This window comes from Elephas maximus, chromosome 17 (genome assembly GCF_024166365.1).
Source record: "Elephas maximus indicus isolate mEleMax1 chromosome 17, mEleMax1 primary haplotype, whole genome shotgun sequence".
NCBI classification, from domain to species: domain Eukaryota; kingdom Metazoa; phylum Chordata; class Mammalia; order Proboscidea; family Elephantidae; genus Elephas; species Elephas maximus.
The window spans coordinates 48,768,678-48,789,265 of record NC_064835.1 but is presented as its reverse complement, the minus strand read 5'-3'; the positions used below and the strand labels follow the sequence as shown (position 1 = coordinate 48,789,265).

General features: G+C 45.7%; 1 protein-coding gene across 4 annotated transcripts in view; it reads left to right on the top strand.

The window, feature by feature from the left end:
• ATOH8 (atonal bHLH transcription factor 8) overlaps positions 1–20,588 on the top strand; it is a 139,597-nt gene that overhangs the window by 31,783 nt on the left and 87,226 nt on the right. The window contains exon 3 of one of the 4 annotated variants that reach the window (XM_049857617.1): positions 8,266–14,623. The exons of the other annotated variants lie outside the window; for them this stretch is intronic. Within the exon in view, the coding sequence (XP_049713574.1) occupies positions 8,266–8,271 (6 nt within the window). The 3' untranslated portion in view covers positions 8,272–14,623. Of the gene's footprint in view, positions 1–8,265; positions 14,624–20,588 lie in introns of those variants that run through there. 4 annotated transcript variants of the gene reach the window in all.

The following is a 20,588-nucleotide window of genomic DNA, read 5'->3' as shown; positions in this document are numbered from 1 at the left end:
TCAGCTCATTGTTGCAGCCACTGTGTCAATCCACCTTGTTGAGGGTCTTCCTCTTTTCCGCTGACCCTGTACTCTGCCAAGCATGATGTCCTTCTCCAGGGACTGATCCTTCCTGACAACATGTCCAAAGTATGTAAGATGCAGTCTCGCCATCCTTGCTTCTAAGGAGCATTCTGGTTGTACTTCTTCTAAGACAGATTTGTTCGTTCTTTTGGCAGTCCATGGTATATTCAATATTCTTTACCAACACCACAATTCAAAGGCGTCAGCTCTTCTTTGGTCTTCCTTATTCATTGTCCAGCTTTCACATGCATATAATGCGATTGAAAATATCATGGCTTGGTTCAGGTGCACCTTAGTCTTCAGGGTGACATCTTTGCTCTTCAACACTTTGAAGAGGTCCTTTGCAGCAGATTCGCCCAATGCAGTGCGTCTTTTGATTTCTTGACTGCTGCTTCCATGGCTGTTGATTGTGGATCCAGGTAAAATGAAATCCTTGACAACTTCAGTCTTTTCTTCGTTTATCATGATGTTGCTCGTTGGTCCAGTCATGAGGATTTTTGTTCTCTTTATGTTGAGATGTAATCCATACTGAAGGCTGTGGTCTTTGATCTTTATTAGTAAGTGCTTCAAGTCCTCTTCACTTTCAGCAAGCAAGGTTGTGTCATCTGCATAACGCAAGTTGTTAATGAGTCTTCCTCCAATCCTGATGCCCCGTTCTTCTTCATATAGTCCAGCTTCTCGTACTATTTGTTCAGCATACAGATTAAATAGGTATGGTGAAAGGATACAACCCTGACGCACACCTTTCCTGACTTTAAACCAATCAGTATTCCCTTGTTCTGTCCGAACAGCTGCCTCTTGATCTATGGAAAGGTTCGTCATGAGCACAATTAAGTATTCTGGAATTCCCATTCTTCACAGTGTTATCCATACTTTGTTATGATCCACACAGTTGAATGCCTTTGCCTAGTCAATAAAACACAGGTAAACATCCTTCTGGTATTCTCTGCTTTCAGCCAGGATCCATCTGACATCAGCAATGATATCCCTGGCTCCACGTCCTCTTCTGAAACCGCCCTGAATTTCTGGCAGTTCCCTGTCGATATACTGCTGCAGCCGTTCTTGAATGATCTTCAGCAGAATTTTGCTTGCACGTGATATTAATGATATTGTTCTATAATTTCCACGTTCGGTTGGATCATCTTTCTTGAGAATAGGCATAAATATGGATCTCTTCCAATCGGTTGGCCAGGAAGCTGTCTTCCATATTTCTTGGCATAGACGAGTGCGTACTTCCAGCACTGCATCTGTTTGTTGAAACATCTCAATTGATATTCCATCAATTCCTGGAGCCTTGTTTTTCCCCAATGCCTTCAGAGCAGCTTGGACTTCTTCCTTCAGTACCATTGGTTCCTGATCATATGCCACCTCTTGAAATGGTTGAATATCGACTAATTCTTTATGGTATAATGACTCTGTGTATTCCTTCCATCTTCTTTTGATGCTTCCCGCATCATTTAATATTTTCCCCAAGGAATCCTTCACTATTGCAACTCGAGGCTTGAATTTTTTCTTCAGTTCTTTCAGCTTGAGAAATGCCAAGTGTGTTCTTCCCTTTTGGTTTTCCATCTCCAGCTCTTTGCACATGTCATTATAATACTTTTTTTTTTTTTGTCTTCTCGAGAGGCCCTTTGAAATCTTCTGTTCAGTTCTTTTACTTCATGAATTCTTCCTTTTACTTTAGCTGCTTGACACTCAAGAGCAAGTTTCAGAGTCTCCTCTGACATCCATCTTGGTCTTTTCTTTCTTTCCTGTGTTTTCAGTGACCTCTTGCTTTCTTCATGGATGATGTCCTTGATGTCATTCCACAACTCGTCTGGTCTGTGGTCACTAGTGTTCAATGCATCAAATCTATTCTTGAGATGGTCTCTAAATTCAGGTGGGATATATTCAAGGTCATATTTTGGCTCTCGTGGACTTGCTCTGATTTTCTTCGGTTTCAGCTTGAACTTGCATATAAGCAGTTGATGGTCTGTTCCACAGTCAGCCCCTGGCCTTGTTCTGACTGATGATATTGAGCTTTTCCATTGTCTCTTTCCACAGACAGTCAATTTGATTTCTGTGTGTTCCATCTGGTGAGGTCCATGTGTATAGTCGCCGTTTATGCTGGTGAAATAAGGTATTTGCAATGAAGAAGCCATCGGTCTTGCAAAATTCTATCATTCGATCTCCAGCATTGTTTCTATCACCAAAGCCATATTTTCCAACTACCGATCCTTCTTCTTTGTTTCCAACTTTTGCATTCCAATCTCCAGTAGTTATCAATGCATCTTGATTGCAGCATTTCAGACTGCAGCAGCTGATAAATATCTTCTATTTCTTCATCTTTGGCCCTAGTGGTTGGTGCGTAAATTTGAATAATAGCCATATTAACTGGTCTTCCTTCTAGTCGTATGGATATTATCCTATCACTGACAGTCTTGTACTTCAGGATAGATCTTGAAATGTTTTTTTTGATGATGAATGCAACATCGAGTTGTCATTCCCAGCATAGTAGACTATATGATTGTCCGATTCAAAAAGATAGAAAAGAAAAAGAAAAGGATCAAAATGGATGTCAGGGGAGACTCTGAAACTTGCTCTTGAACGTAAGTAGTTAAAATGAAAGGAAGAAATGATGAAGTAAAAGAGCTGAACAGATGATTTCAAAGGGCAGATGGAAAAGACAAAGTAAAGTATTATAATGAAATGTGCAAAAACCTGGAGATAGAAAACCAAAAGGGAAGAACATGCATAGCATTTCTCAAGCTGAAAGAACTGAAGAATAAATTCAAGCCTTGAGTTGCAATATTGTAGGATTCTATGGGCGAAATGTTAAACAACTCAGAGAACATCAAAAGAAGATGGAAGGAATACATGGAGTCACTGTACCAAAAACAATTGGTCGATGTTCAACCATTTCAGGAGGTAGCATATGATCAAGAACTTATGATACTGAAGGAAGAAGTCCAAGCTGCACTGAAGGCATTGTCAAAAAACAAGTTTCCAGGAATTGATGGAATACCAATTGAGATATTTCAACAAATGGATGCAAGGCTGGAAGCACTCACTTGTCTATACCAAGAAATTTGGAAGACAGCTACCTGGCCAACCAGCTGAAATAGATCCTGTGCCCATTCCAAAGAAAGGTGATATAATGGAATGCTAAATTATTGGACAACATCATTAATATCACATGCAAGTAAAACTATGCTGAAGATAATCCAAAAATGATTGTAGCAGTACATCAACAGGGAACTGCCAGAAATTCAAGCCAGATTCAGACTCTGTTTTATTGACTATGCGAAGGCATTCAACTGCGTGGATTGTAACAAATTATGGATAGAATTTCGAAGAATGGGAATTCCAGAATCTTTAATTGTGCTTATGTGGAACCTGTACATAGATCAACAGGCAGTCATTTGAACAGAATGAGGGGATACTGTGTGGTTTAAAATTAGGAAAGTTGTACGTCAAGGATGTATCCTTTCACCATACTTATTCAGTCTGTATGCTGAGCAAATAATCCAAGAAGCTGGACTATATGAAGAAGGATGTGTCATCAGGATTGGAGGAAGACTCAATAATATGTGGTATATAGATGACACAACTTTCCTTGCTGGAAGTGAAGAGGACTTGAAACACTTACTGATGAAGATCAAAGACCACAGCCTTCGGTATGGATTACAGCTTAACATCAAGAAAACAAAAACCCTTGCAACTGGACCAATAAGCAACATCCTAATAAACAGAGAAAATATTGAAGTTGTCAAGGATTTCATTTTACTTGGATCCACAATCAACACCCATGGAAGCAGCAGTCAAGAAATCAGAAGATGCATTGCGTTGGGCAAATCTGCTGCAAAAGGCCTCTTTAAAGTGTTCAAAAGCAAAGATGTCACTGTGAGGACTAAGGTACACCTGACCTAAGCCATGGTGTTTTCAATTGCATCATATGCATGCGAAAGCTGGATAATCAATAAGGAAGACGGGAGAAGAATTGATGCCTTTGAATTATGGTGTTGGCGAAGAATATTGAATATACTATGGACTGCCTGAAGAATGAACAAATCTGTCTTGGAAGAAGTACAGCCAGAATGCTCCTTAGAAGCTAGACTTCCATGTACATTGGACATGTTGTTAGGAGGGACCAATCCCTGGAGAAGGACATCATGCTTGGTAAAATGGAGGGTCGGTGAAAAAAGAGGAAGACCCTCAATGAGATGGATTGACACAATGGCTGCAACAATGGGCTGAAGCATAGCAATGATTGTGAGGATGGTGCAGGACCAGGCAGTTTTTCATTCTGTTGTGTATGGGGTTGTCATGAGTGGAAATCAACTGGATAGCACCTAACAACAACAACAAGAAGACTGTATCAAAATTGCTTTAATATAGAAAAATGTAATGCTTTAATATAGTTAAAAAAACGGTTGAATAAATAGAGTGGATGTCATTGACTAAAAACAAATTTTAAAGGTAAAATAACTCAGGAGGCAGTTAGACATAAAAAGACATACACTTTCTAAATGCCCCCAAACTGGAGGAATAACCTGCAGGACACAGAAGTGATCAGGAAAGGAAAATAATTCACTGGAAGCCAGAGACAAACTTAGTAAGCAAAGGAGAAAAAATGGACTGAAATATCTATTAGAAATAAGAAACCAGGGAATGCTGGAATTGAACAAAAAACAAAATGAGGCAAAATTGTTCCAGGGTTCACAAAAATTCACCTAAGGTATAGGTTCATTAAAAAAAATGCTCAGTGTTACATTTGACATAGGAAAAATTATCCCACAGCATATGTACACAGCAATTAAGAGCTGGGCTGCTAACCAAAAGGTCAGCAGTTTGAATCCACCAGCAGCTTCTTGGAAACCCTTTGGGGCAGTTCTACTCTGGCCTATAGGGTCACTATGAGTCCAAATAGACTGTATGGCAACGGGTCTCTCTCACAGGTATATAAAGACTGCAGTAAAAAAAAATACCTGTGGGTGGAAATATTTATTCACTCATCCCACGAATACTTACTGAGATTGTTCTGTGTGCTAGGCACTGGGGCTGCACCAGCGGAAAAAACAGACCAAGTCTCTGTTCTGGTGGAGTTGACATTCTGACTACAAACAAGCCAACAGTTTATAAAAAGATGATTTCTGGTTGTGATAAATCAGCCAATTTGCCACACTGACCAGATCACTTTTCAGAGCCTTTAAAATGCAAATACAGTAAAACCTGCGAAAGCTGGAACCTGTATAAGACGGAAATCTGTCAGAGAATGGGAACTCAAACATTTTCCACTAAAATGAGCAATAGAAAAGTGGTAAGACTGCACCCTGTCGAAGGCGGAAAACTTGTGAGGCCCAGAAAAACAAGACAGTCCCCTCAAGTTCGGGCTCTCACAGGTTTACTGTAGTGACTTTCCAAGATAGAACCAAAGCCTGTGGTGTTCCCCAAACTCATTTAGTCATGGGCTGCGTAATGGGCTGCTTCACTGGCTGTGCTCTGCAGAGCACCCATGGAGGGATGCCTTTCCACTTACAGCCCTGTCTGTACCAGTGAGGGAATGAAAGCACAGAGCGAAAGGCCACATAGCCGGTTAATCGTAGAGATGGCTCTGGCACCTAAGGCCTCAGCGCTCTTCCCACCATGCCCCAACAGACTGAAGGCTTCCTGGGGCCAGTGAAGCCTGTGCTGGGATTCCAGGGCCGAGGTGGGGGATGGGAGCACAGTCCAGTGCAGACACCAGGGAAAGGGTGGGGTCCAGGATCTGTGATTCTGCAGGTCAGGCCTTGATGAGAGAAACCTCCCCTCCCTCACTCTCGGGAGGTGGAAGTGGCTTCAGCAGGTCTGGGCGCTGATAGAGGGCTGGGACTGTACTCAGGCAGCCCGCTGCCTCTACAGTACGTCCAGGAGTACGTCTGCAGCCGCCCCAGCCCCTCCTTCCCCCAAACCACAGGCAGATTGAACAAGAAAGCAACTGCGGGGGCCAAGTCCACGCCAGAGCCCGCCCAGGCGGCCAGCGCCGGCATGACGCGGCTGTAAATCACCCTGCGGACCACAGACCCAGTGCCATCCCCACGGGTTTCCTTTCCGCTTCTTAATCCTCCTCCTCAGACTCAGTAACAAAAAGCAGATTCCTGCTGGGGCCAGCCACGCACAGTGAGCTCTGAGAATGTGAGCCTGGGATTTACCACATCAAGACGCTCCCTCCTCTCACTTTTCCTTTCCCCTTCTTAGCCACTATTAGCTGAGAAAACTCCTCCTCCTGGCCTGGTTCCCTTGGGCCTCCTCGAACCCCACTCACGCCTTGCACCTGGCTGTGGGCCGAGCATGGCTGCCACAGGCCTGCAAGGCTCACCAGGGCCTGTGGTTGCCAGGCCCTCCAAGCTCGCGGTTTGGCTGCATCCTGCCTCCCCAATCTTCCATTTCAGCAACAGCAGCCTCTGTGTGGTAGAATAAATATTGCTGATCTGGGTTCAAGTGCTTGTGCTGCCAACCTCTGGCACCTCCTTCCCTGGGCTTGCCACAGCTCACCTTTATGAGGGTGTGAGGAAGCACAGGGTGTGAAGAAGCACAGGGCATGAGGAAGCACAGGGCATGAGGAAGTACAGGGCCCGAGGAAGCATGGGGTGTGAGGAAGCACAGGGCGTGAGGAAGCACAGGGCGTGAGGAAGTACAGGGCGTGAGGAAGTACAGGGCCCGAGGAAATGCAGGGCGTGAGGAGGTGCAGGGTGTGAGGAGGTAGAAGGTGTGAGGAAGCACTCTGGCAAGCGGGAGGAGCCTGACATTTGTCTTTTTAGAAAAGTCCTTAGCTCTTCACTCAGGGTTGTTGCAAGAATCAAAAAAGTATTTGGAACTGCTTTATTAGGGGTGTGCTGTACCAGGTTAAGGGACTGTTATAAACCCTGTGGAGCACAGTTCTGTTTTGACTCACATGGGGTTACCATGAGTCAGAATCAACTCAACGGCGGCTAGGTTTTTTTTTTTTTAATTATTACAATTTGCATGGTCTGGATGGATTTGGAGGTCTGTGGGCAGCACAAATGGTTTGCTCTCTATTACCTAAAGGTTGGAAGTTCCACCCCACCTAGCGGCACCACATAGAAAGGCTGGCAGTCTGCTTCCATAAAGAGTCAAGAAAACCCTATGGAGCTCAGTTCTACTGTGTAACACATTGGGTCGCCATGAGTTGGAATTGACTCAATGGCAATGGGTTTTTTTTTTGGATGGACTTGAACCCTTTCCTTAGAGTGGCTAAAGCGCCAGTGGTACCTGACCTTTTTCCATCTCCTGTCCCCTCCTGGTAGCAAGTCATACCCTCTGGTCAATTTTCTTAAGAGCAGAACCAAGTTCAGCTGCCAGAGCAAAGATATTGGACATCAGAGCTGCAAGGTACTTAGAGATGGCTGGACCAGCGGGTTCCCTATTATGGTCCCTACCCCCTCGGTCTCACAGATGTCCCCAGTCCCAGGGAATGGAGTAGGGAATGGAGTAAGACTCTGTGCCCCTTTCTCTCTGTGTCCCCTCACCCCACTACTTCACGTAGACCAGAATTAGGTTTATCTGTTTTCTGTGTTAGGGTTCCACAGGTCAGATTTCGTTTTGACTGCTTACAAGAAAGTTTGAAAATTACTGACTTACTTCTACCTGTCGTTTTATAGATGAGGAAACTAAGGCCCAGAGAAGTTAAGTGACTTGCCCCAGGTCATCCAGCTTGCTTGCAACTAGAGCCAGTCTTTTGACTCCTGGTATAATGTTCTTGTCTGAAGAGTATAGAGGAAGAGATGCAGACAGGCCATTCCCATGGGGGCTGACCAGCCCTACTTAGCCGGGGTAGGGGTGGACCTGACTCTGAGATCCCTCAGAGATGTGACCTGGGGGTTGTGGTATCAGCACCAGAAGTCCCTGAACTTCCAGTGGGAGGGGGGCTCTGGCTCCCTCTATCTCCTCGGCCCTGCCTGTTCCCCCCAAACCAACAAACACAGCAGTGGCTCTGAGATACACAAGTAGGGGTTAATGGGAGCCGAATGGGCTCTGGAGGCAGCCACACCTGGGCCCAAATCCAGGCTCTACCACTTACCTAACCTCTCGGGGTGCATCTCCTGCCGGAGACTGCTATGAGGATTAACCGAGGGGAGTTGGCATGGGTGCTGGTGCCTGGTTAACCCTCCTCAAACTGGAGTCATGACAAGTCAGGCTGTTACTGATGGTCATTTCTTTCAGGAGTGACTACCGCAGACTAGACCAAGGATGCTGCTGTGGGCCTTTTTCCAGTCAGGCCTGAGGAGAAGGTGCACTCGCCAAGTCCAGCCTCAACTCCTCTGCAAGATGCCGTCATATGCTCAGACCACTGCCTCTTGGGGCTGGACATGAACATGCCTGCTTCTCTTTCACCCTCCTCCCCTCACCGAGCCACTCTGGCTAATTTACACTCTTCCCTCTGCCCAGTGGGGAGGGGAGAGCTAGCCTTCCTCTTGCCTGAGGCACACTGTCCAGCTGCAGAAATTCATTGCCAAAGATTCGACACAGACACTGTTCAAAACAGTGTGAGAAAACCCAAAAAACAGAAACCACACTGTTGCTCCATCACTTTTGCTCCATCTGTTGCCTGAGTCCCATCTCAAGCCAAAGACATGCCAGCAATTCCATGAGGACCACGTGGAAGGATGGACATTTGGTGACAATTGGAAACATCAGACCTCTGACTCAACACTCTCCTTCTGTGCTGGGCCCTTGAGCTGGCTGGGGGCAAGATGAGCCTTCGGAGGGCTGGAGAGGGAGAATGGGGGAGCCAGGGAAGATAAGGAGTAGGGTCTGAGGTCCCTGACCCCTTCTCTCCCTCTCACTGGGTGCCCAGGCCTTCTGGTCCTGATTCTCAAGGTTTGCTGAGCTCAGGTTCCTTCTTGGGCCCTGAGCATCATGGGAAAGGAGTCAGGAGAGAAGAAGCAATATTGACCACCCCATTCCCCACCCCAGGGACTTGCCCTAAAGAAACCTGCCTGAGGACCTTCGCTTCCTCAATCAGCCCAGCCAGCCATTCCTCACCAGTGGCCTCATGGCTGGGCTAACAAGATGGCACCCTGCTTGGAGGCCAACTGTCTGTTACAGGTTGTGCAGGAGGGGCAGAAGGAGGAAGGGACCAGGGGAATGGGCCAGTATGTGCGTGTATGGGGGTACATGTTCAAAGCCAAGGCCTGCTCCTTCCTTGTGCTCAAAAGGCCAAAGCTTTTCACATCTGTGCTCAAACGTCTGCTTCAAATTGAAGTAAAAGCCCCAACATGTAAAGAACATACTTGTTGTGTTGAGTGGACTCCATGGGTGACCAGGGCATGGTCTCTGCCTAGAGGTATGGGGCATGGTCTCTGCCTAGAGATGTTGAGCCCTTCAGAGAAGTGGGCAGTGTGTGAGTGGTAGTGTGTGGGGCCATGTAGGGGTGTGGCAGCGGTGGGGGGGTGGTGGTGGTGGCCTCGGCCTGGGTTTGTGACCAGGAGGCCTAGACAGAAACACATCATACCTCACATAATTCTTACCATGAGTTTATGAGGTGGCTGCTGTTATTATTAATCCCATTTTACAGATGAAGAAACAGAGGCCCCAGGGACACAGGGCTAGTCAGTGGCAGAGCCAGTACTCAAATCAGGGCGTCCTCACTCTAAATCCTGGGCTCTTGCCTCTTCCCAGTGCCGTGACCCAGTCGTACCTGAAGTCTTTGTGTGGCCACTGTCATGTCACTCTGCTTCAGTGGCCCTCAGTCTTCCAGTCTAAAATGGACAGCCAAGGCCCATTGGGGTTGGGGGGTGGGGTGGTGGTGGTAAGAAGTTAAGAAGTAGGAAAGGACTGTCAAGACAGAAGGGCTGTGTAGGAGGGACACGGCTGCCCGTAGAGCAGGATTCACAGCCTGGCCCTTGGTTTTACCTTGGTGTTGCCCTTTCTTCCCTATTCCTCAGGCCCCTGGGCTGAGGCAGGGGCTGGCGCTGGAGTGTCTGCAGGCAGAGCTGGCTGTAGGGAGCCTCTTCCCCTTGCACTAGGGGCTGTGGGCCTTGGAGAAGCCCAGGCATAGCCCTTTGCCAAGGACCAAGGTATGTGGGCTGGTCTAGGTTCCTTGGGCTGGGAGATCAGGGGACCTCAGAGCAAGGTGCTCTGGAAGTAGGCCAGACAGAGTGGGCTTGGAATGGAGCTGAGAGGGGCCAGTTTGGAAGGGCCAGTCAACCTGGGACCCCAGGTATAGGTCCCAGCTCACTCAATTGTCCTTCTGAGCCTCCGAGTAACTCTGGTGGCACTTCCTGGGGCAGCAGGAAATATGGACCAACCAGCGTCAAACTTGTTGACATAGAAGGGCCCTTTCTGTTAACAAAGAGTGGGGGCACCTCCACTCTGCTGCCAAGACAGCTGACCTGTGGCCTCACCACCCAGAGACAACCAAGCTTCACTCCCACCCCTCTCCTGCTCATAGCCTTCATTACACGCTTTCCTGTCATTCTGAATCAGACACTCAGCTAGATGGTGGGAATAGAGAGATGAACCCTGTGGTGTGCCTATCTTCACAGAGCTCATGGTTCTGTACAGGGGGTCAGATAAACAAGCAAATAATTATTATACAGCCAGATGACTAAGGTGGCTTTGGGATTTTCGGGAAAGGACCAAACTCTCCCCGGGGGTATCTGGAAAGGCTTTCTGGAAAGGCGCTACGTGAGTTGGATCTTGAAGGATGAATAGGGATTTTCTGAGCAGAGCAATGGGGGAAAGGCTTTCTATGCAGAGGGGTACTCAGCCTTGGCAGGACAGTGGGATAACCTGAGGAGATTATTAAATGCTGATATAAAGTACTAATGTTGAAGTCTCATTTCTAGAAATTCTGATGTGCTGGAATGGAGTGTGATCTGGGCATTGGGTTTTGTTTGTTTGTTTGTTTTAACAAAGAGAAATTTATTTTCTCACAGTCTAGTAGGCTAGAAGTCCAAATTCAGGGCATCAGCTCCAGGGGAAGCCTTTCTCTATCTGTCGGCTCTGGAGGAAAGTCCTTCTCATCAGTCTTCCCCTGGACTAGGAGCTTCTCCATGCAGGAACCGCGGGTCCAAAGGACACGCTCTGCTTTCAGTGCTTCTTTCTTGGTGGTATGAGGTCCCCTGGGCATTGGGATTTTTAAAAGCTCCTCACTTGATTATAATGTACAGGCAATACTGAGGACCACTGGTCCAGGAGGGCTCTGGCCTCTGACTAGAAAGGATTTAGAACCACTGATATGGGATACAGGCTGCGCTGAAATGTGGATGGAAAACACACACGCACACACATATATAAAAAACTCCTTACTGTCAAGTCGGTTCCAACTCATAACGATCCTATAGGACAGAGAAGAATGGCCTCAAGGGTTGCCAAGGCTGTAAATCTTTATGGAAGCAGACTGCCACATCTTTCTCCCGTAGAGCAGTTGGTGGGTTTGAACTGACAACTTTTTGCTTAGCAGCCAAGCGTTTAACCGCTGTGCCACCAGGGCTTCTCAGACATGTATATGTATATAGGTATGTATGTATATTAATGATGAAAAATACATGCTTTTCCTCCCCTTTTCCGGCTTCCTCCCCAGCACAGCAGTTTGTGTTTTTATGCACATGTGCACACACACACACACATATACATCCTGCATGTCACACGCACACACAAATACACCCCTCATGTGTGCACACACACATACATCCCTTGTGTGCGCACACACACACCCCTCGTGTGTGTGCACACATATACACCCCTCATGTGCACAAACACAGATACACCCATCTTGTGTGCACACATACATATATACCCCTAATGCGTGTGGATACATATATACCCCTCATATGTGTGGACACACATATATACCCCTCATGTGTACACACACATACACATATACACCCCTCATGTGCACACACACACAATACACCCCTCATGTGCGCACACACACACCCAGACTCACACTTGCCTGTGTTCCCAGTTAAGAGAAACTCTTTTCAGATAGATTCATATTTTATCGACAGTCTTCTAAACAGCTTTATGTAAGCAGCCATGCAGGAAGACCTACATTAAAATACAAATTACAAAGAGCTCCCTGGCCGGGTCTTGTGGGGGCATTTCCAGTCCAGCCAGGCGTTTTGTGGTTATAGAGCTGCCTGCAGATTTGTTTGTGGCACTCTCTCCTTGCTTCATTGTTTGCTCTGGGTCCTGGCCCCACATGTCAGCCATGATTCATCAGGCCCTGGCCACAGGGCGACAAGGGGGCCCTCTCCAGGGGCGCATGGAACCTGCCTGAGTGTGTCCACATGGGAATCCCATGTGTGTACACACATGCTGTGTGTGCCTCTGTGTGCATGCCTGGGTCCTGCAGCATGCATACTTCCTGCTCTCCGCAGGAAAAGACCACAGGGAGCAGCTCCTGGAGACCGGGATCTCTGCAGCTCACAGGCCACGCTTTACAAGGCCTTTCAAGAACTTCACTCAGACTGCATACCGCTTCCTAGTTCTGGGCTCAGACAGTTCCAGGAGAGAGGCTTGTGTTCTAGGGACGGGGCCCCCGGGGCCCCTTTGGCCCCTTCCAGCTAGCAGCTTGGCCAGGGTCCCGTGGGGATGCCCATCTCCCCACACTCCAACTCTTTCCTGTCCCCATGGCCCCCCACTCTGCCTTGGGACCCCCACCTTATCTTTCTCCGTCTCAGCACATTCTTTAAGGCCCCGAATTGTCCTATATCTTTTCCCCTTTTTCCTACCCTCATGTATCTTCCCTTTCTCACAAGTTGATGGGCACAAGTGGGCAAGTCCTGGGGGCAGGGAACTGGGTGGCATACCCCTGTGCCGGGGACCATGCCGGGAGCTGGAGGGACAGACAGAGCCTCTCTTGCCCCCAGGGGTTGGTCTTAATACAGGGGAGAGTCATGGGCACAGCTGATCGGGTTGAGAGAGGTACCCTGCTGTGGCTGGCCTGAGGTAAGCCTGCTGAGGGGTTGGGGCTTGCCTCCCTCCTTCCGTGCTCTTTCCCGAGCTACAAAGCGGTCACTGTCAGCAGCCTGGGCTGTGAATGAGCCTGGCCTGTTCAAAGCAGAACTCTTACTTCTCCAAAGGTTTCCTCCAAGTGGATTTGCAGCACCATTCTCACTCCGAGGAAACCCTGGTGACGTAGTAGTTAAGTGCTATGGCTGCTAACCAAGAGGTCGGCAGTTCAAATCCGCCAGGAGCTCCTTGGAAACTCTATGGGGCAGTTCTACTCTGTCCTATAGCGTCGCTATGAATCAGAATCGACTCGGCGGCAGTGGGTTTGGTTTTTTGGTTTTCTCACTCTGACCTCTTGGGGCCACCCCACCATCACAGCTGCCTTCTGTATCCAGGTTTCCTGAGGAGATGGGCACAGAAGGGCCCTGCCTGGGGCGCAGCCTTCACCCTTTGCCCCATGGATGTCCACCTTCCCATACATCTCCCTTCTGGTCTCCCTCACTCCAAACAAACCATGTCTGCCCTCCCTGAGGCCAGGTACCCCAAAGGAAGTAGACTTGTAAATAACAGCCTTGTTTTTACAGATATTTGGGCACATGCCTAAACTCCAGAGGGCACTACCAGTTCCTAGAGGGTAAAGATTGGGTCTAATTGATCTCCAAATCCTCCAAAGTGTCTTGCAAACTGTGCATATTGGGGGTTGTTTTTGAACAAAAAAAGGAAAATATGGTAATTCATTCATTTTTCTTCCACAAATGACTACCAAAGGATCTAATTTGTTCAAGACTCTGAGAGAATGGCACACAGGCCAGGGGACATTTAAGCAGGCCTCAGAGAGGCTCAAAGGGAGGAGGGTCCAGACCACGGGTGGAGCTCAGGAGCAAGGTGCTTTGCTCTTCATGTGGCTGAGTCTATGGGAGCTGGGCTCCTGCAAAGAGGACAGCTCGGTAGCCTTGTGCCTGGCACCCAGTAGCTGCTGAACAAACATCTGTTGAGTGGATGCGGACGAATGAACTTGTGCTGCCACGTCCCCTTCAGACTACCCCAGACAGATATCACTCATCAATGGTGACTCTTTACAGGTCCTGGCACTGCATGAGAACCCTTTTTGCCAGTGCTCCAGGCATTTAATCAGCTGAAGTGGTGTCGATTCTGACTCATGGCAGCCCCACCTGTGTCAGAGTAGAACTGTGCTCCATAGCGTTTTCAATGGCTGATTTGTGGAAGTAGATCTCAGAGCCTTTTTCCAAGGCAACTCTGGGTGGACTCGAACCTACGGCCTTTCGGTTAACAGCCGAGCACGTTAACCATTTGCACTACCCAGGGACTCCCCAGGCAGTTACTCTGAATCAGTTGCCTACCTGGAGTAAGCTACAGGTATGAACACAACAGGCTAGCCTCCCTGGGGCATTACAAGAATGATATGATTGAGGACATGTTGGGAATTCGTCTACATGGCCGACTCCTGCCTCTGGGCTGTTCCCCTTCTGACAGAGGCCTGGCAGAGGTTCCTTCCCAACGTCCCTCCCCTGTTAAAAATCCTTTGCCAGCACCCATTGTTTCCAGGCTACAGTCCAGGCTCATTAGCTGCCCATCAGATCTGTCAGAGGTGGTCCCACCCACCCTCCCCCGTTTCGAGTCTCCCTACAGCCTCCATCGAGTCCAGCCGTCTCGAGGAGCTGGCCAAATCACGTCTTGAGAAGTTAAACCCCTCTTTCTCTGTCATATCCCAGTTTTCTTTCTCTGGCTGCCCATGAAACAAGATTCTTTCTGGACCCTAGTGTTTGTTGCAACTGAAGCATTTCCTTTTTAATTTAACTTTCCTCTGCCTTTTATCCACCTAGACTCCTGATTCCCAAGGGAAATTTAATTCTCTCAATCCCAGGTCCCGGGGTGGGCAGAGACACCCTACTAACCCACAGCAATGACCTGCATGCATGTGATCTCGTCCTAAGGGCTCAGCTTTCCTTTTTGTAAATAAATATGAAAATGTACAAAACATCTTCACCTCTGCCCCATATTCAGTGGGAAGCCCAGAATCACCCCAGATCTCCAAGGACTCTCAGGGAGGCTTATATCCAGGGCTGGATTAAGGCATATGGGGGTCCTAACCATTGGTAATCTGCGGTGCCCTCTCCTCTGCTTACTCATGCATTCAAAAGGGATATGAGTTGTATCTATACATGTATATATATGTGTGTGTGTCTTGGGTGTCTTAGCTGTCCATGATGTAACTTCTTTTTAAATGTGACTATAATATTAGCAATTGAACACAAAAGCAGCATTTTAGCAGAATGAGATAAGATGGATTATAAAGTTTTTAGTGGATGCGGGTACTAAGATTTTTACTATATACCGCATTTTGTACAAAAAGAATATTCCACATATTCTACAACAAAGAAAATGAGTCAGTGATCTTCGTTGTTCCAACAATCAATCTAAAATTCTGTTGATCTCCCACAATGAAAAATAGACTTTTACCAATTTTGCTCTAAGTAGCTCATACTTTAATTTTGATGGTTGTTTCATAATAAATGGTATGATTATAAATGAACAAATGAAAAGATATAAAAGAAAATTTAATGACCAGAAAACATATATTACAACAAATTACTATATTTTATTTTTAGATAGAATTTTCATCCCTAACATGTTATAATTAAAAACATTTCCTTCTATTCTTTGCTCTTGAAAATTCTTCAATGATTTCATCACAATTAAGCTGCTGAACAGTATCCACTTCCATTTGTAGTAAGGATAATGAATCGAGTCTTTCTTGAATTGTTGTATGCTGAGGTTTTTTGTCTCTTCAGGGACAAAAATGAGTGTTCTGTTGTACAATTTGTAATCATTAAAATTAGGAATATGTGCAAAGCAATTTCAACATTGGGAAATATGCATTCTATTTTATCTTCTATTATAGAACCATACTTGCCTAAAACAAACAAAAAAACCCAAACCCACTGCCGTCGAGTTGATTCCGACTCATAGCGACCCTATAGGACAGAGTAGAACTGCCTCATACAGTTTCCAAGGCTGTACATCTTTCTCCAGTGCATACATGCCTACATGAGTAAAATTCGTCTTTCCTGAATCTTTAAAGTTAGTTCTCATGTAAAAATGAAATCGTCTTACTTCTCTGTAAAGGTTTGTATTTAAGTCATCTGGGTAAGCCTGCACCAATTTCTTGGATGCCTTCATGCATTCTTCATCAGGTATAACCATTTTGTTTAAGAAGGAAAACTCATTTGAAAGAACTTCATATACTTTCACACTTCTTTTCATGCACGATTCAAGTGTGTCAGTGATAGTGTAGTATATAGTTATGTGAAATTGATCTCTGGCACACAGTACTTCTGGAGCACTTCCATCATTTCCTTGTATCTCTCTTGTGCCTCTGTGATGGTGAACTGCTTGACAATCAGTATATGGCAGTATTTATTTTGTTGTGTTTTCAAATTTTTTTAAACCTTCTCTTACAGTATGTAAATACCCTGTTAATGACTGGTAGAGATCTGTGCATGGCTTTAAATTTACTTCTGAACCTTGGAGAGCTTGACTTGTCCCATGAAAATGATGCAATATATTATTCCACATAACCAGCATAAATACATACTCTAGTGTTTGCGTTTTGTTGGTGATGTTTACAGCTTCTCTTTTCACATCTCCTTTTTGTGTCTGATCTTCAGCAGTATTTTCTAAGGCATCTAGAATCTGAGTATAAGATTCCAGGATTGCACTTGTTGCTACAGCATGTGCTTCCCAACATGTATTAGAAAGACATTTTAATACTCAATTGTTGCCTAAATATGTTTTAAGAACTGCCCATCAGTGAGTAGTGGTAGCAAAAAAATGTGTAGAGTAACTGAACAGTAGAAAAAAAAAATCAGCTGCTTCTGGACAACAATCTACTGTGTTATGTCCTACAAGGTTAAGTGAATGTGCAGCACATGGTATGAAAATGACATATTCATTATAGTCTAAAAATTTTGTTGCATGCCTTTATAACGTCCTGACATACTGGCAGCATTGTCAAAGAACTGACCCCTGAACTTAGAAAAATCAATTTTGCATACTTCACATAAATAGCAAAGTACTTGATTTGCAATTTCTTCACCAGTATGACTTTTTAAGCTAGAAAATGTGATAAATTGCTTGATAGGTTTTTCCATCAGTTGGAGATATGTATCTTAAAACAAAACCTAGCTGATCTGTATGAGAAAGATCGGAAGTGGAATCTACAGACAACTGAAATATCAAGCTATACTTATTTCACTGACAAGAGTTGATCAAACTTTATCACTTATTAAAAAAAAAAACCCTTTGCTGTTGAGTCGATTCCAACTCAAAGGGACCCTATACGACAGAGTAGGACTGCCCCATAGAGTTTCCAAGGAGCGCCTGGCAGATTCAAACTGCTGACCTTTTGGTTAACCACTATGCCACCAGGGTTTTCTATCACTTATTAAGTTTTCTAATTCTTCACTCATAGTTTTAGGCATATACGATGGGTTGCCCTTCCCTGTGTTACCATGTTTTGAGATGTGACCTGCTAAATGGATCAAACTGAGTAACAAGTTAAAGTAAACCCCCAAAACTTCCATTTTGTGAGGACCCAAACACTTCGTTTTTTCCTCGAAATGATAGTCCACATTCAGCAATCGTTACAATGACAGCAACAATGTGTTGCTAAACGGCTTTCCAATACCAACATTCTTCATTAATTTGTATTTCCAGTTCATGTGTTAAGCCAAAACCTTGTCTTCAGTTTAAATATGACAACATACAATCTCTGTGAAATGAACTATTTTCATGTTTATCAATCATATTAGAGTTGCGCCAATCGCTAAATCTATCTGTAGTAGCAAATCGAGAATTAAATGATTCAGGACTGAATAGTTTGCAAATAAAACAATATACAGAGCTGACTGATGGAAAATACAGTAGCCACTCCTTTTTATAATTTTCCCCATTACCTTTGCACTCTAGAAATATGTTCTGGCTACAGAACTTTGTTTACTGTAACTCTTCATGTAAATGGCATACATTTAAAAAGTAACTTGGATGAATTCATTGCAGTGATTGACTTATTCCAGTTCCCTCGCTTTTGCAAGTCACCTGGGATTGGAGTTCCCATTGATTGTTTACCAGGATGTGCATGCAAGAGCATACCTTTGTGTTTGTATCATGGCAAAGAGCACTGCTGGCCCTCATGGCTGGAGTTTCTGGATCAGCAGACATGGATGTATAAGACAGTTCTCACAGAATGGATCAGAGACCTGTTATCTATTAATATAACCTGTCCTTGCCCAGTAACCACTCTTGTTGGATCCAGTTGCATATTGGGTGAATGTAGCAAGGATTTGACTTGACAGCCCACACTCATCCCTTGTTTATTAGAAAGAAATAGTGTACTCCCAAGAGGCTCGCTGAGATAAGGAGCTTCAATTACACAGGAGGGAACTGTAGGAGACAGATGTGAAAAAAAGTGTTGAAGTGATAGGGGCAACCTTGCCTGTGGGTGACCTCGTGACCTTGTGTGCACTTTATTTCTGGCAGCACATTCTCATGCACTGGAGCTGGTATCAATTTCATTTAGTGCCTGCCAGTTCCCTTCCACTGTGGCGCTCACTTTTCCTTGTGTCCTGTCTGCTTGGCATCTATGGGTCTTTGCTTTGAACAACTGGTTCCCCTGTAAGCATGTGCTTACCTTGCTTTTTGGGTAATCCGTCCCCACTTACATCCCCGTATCTCTGGCCTTGATCCCCTGGTCCACTGAAATCTTAGTCTCTCTTTCAGTTGCTTCCTATGGCTGATCCCATCTCTCTGTACTTCTTCAGCGCAAGCGGACACAGCCCCCTTGCCTTAACTTCCCCAGAACATTACTCACACAAGGCAGGTGTGTGTGGAGAAATTATTTTTTCCTTTCTTTATGAGTTTTTAAAATATTTACGTAGACAGAAACCAAACAGAACCTTGCCTTTTATTTTCTAATTTATGTAGCTAATTTCATATATTTTTGACAGGTCCATCCTGCTTCCAGCAGTTATGAATTTTTTCCCTCTGGCTTCACTCCCTGACACTACATTTCTGGGCTGTGACTCACCCAAAGTTGTCCCACAGCTGGGGCTTGAATCCAGTCTTTTTTCTTTGGTCTAACACTACCCATCCCCATCACCACCAAACCCAGGCCTGACAACACAAGACTATACAATATGGTACCCAATGAAAAAGTCATGAGCAAATGCATTAGCTAGTGGGAAAGTCAGTTTGCTCACCTGCCTTCAGCTAAGCAGGTACAGGGCCTTGCCTTGGGAGGACAGGGGCATTGCCCTGAACTGGCCACATTTTTCCCTCTAGCTCTTTCAAAACTGAGGCTTGTCCAAAGGCAACAGATTGGCAACACAGTGAGGCCTGGAGGACAAGACAAACCTGCCCCCTCCCCAAGAGGCAGGCAGAGCCCTGAACTTAGTCCTGCGCCAAGCCCATGCCCCAACCCACATTCAAAGCCATCTGGCACACAGACAAAATGCTTTCGTCCTCTGAGATTTCATTTCTAGCTCCACAACCAGAAGTTTCTAGAGAATCTGCCCTTTGCATGCACACACATACACGCAACACACGCACACAATACACTTTTTTCCCCCCTTTTAAATAAAGAACTCAAAATGCTTCCACGTCCCAAGAAAGATATCTCCATTTCTGGAGAAAAAAATAGAACAAAAAAACAAGTTTTTTGTATATTTTGGGATAACTACACTGACCTTTATTTTCTAAATAAAAAACAGAGCTAGAGGTTTAACAAAGGATTTTAGTGCCTCTTCCAGGTGAGAGAAGCAGGCTAGGAAGCCAAAGTATTGTAATTTGGGGATAGTTCTAAGATTAATAGGACTAGGTCTTCCAGGAGACCTGGTGGCACAGTGGTTAAGAGCTATGGCTGCTAACCAAAAGATCGGCAGTTCAAATTCATTAGGGGGCAGTTCCACTCTGTTCTGTGGGGTGGCTGAGTCGGAATTGACTTGACAACAGGTTGGTTGGTTGGTAGGTCTTCTCATAACAAAGGGTTCTGGTTCTCTCCACTGGGCACCATGACATAATATATTCACTTCATGTTGTTGTTGTCGGGTGTGTAGAGTAAACTCTGACTCATAGCGATGCAATGTAACAGAGTAGAACTGCCCCCATAGGGTTTTCTTGGCTGTAATCTTTACGGAAGCATATAACCAGGTCTTTCTCCCTCCACTGAAACAGAGTTTGGGGGAAGTTTGGATTTAGGATGGGCCAGGATTTTCTTGCCTACACGGTTGCCCCAGGCACTGACAGAAGGGCTTTGATTGGCTCAGTCTCCAAACTCAAGGCTGAGTGGGGAAGCCATCTAGGAGGTACCGCAGGAGGGTGGCCAGTGTTCAGTCCCTGGGGAAAAGCAAGGGAGAAACTTGACCTCTAAAACCAACAAGATGCTTGGCCATGAGGTGCTGTTGGAACTGCTAGGAAGACGGATGGCTCGGTGCTGTGTGAAATCTGTGAAGGCTGCCTTCCCCTGGCTTTGTGAACAGGACTGGGCGGAACCAAAGCATGAGGAGAGC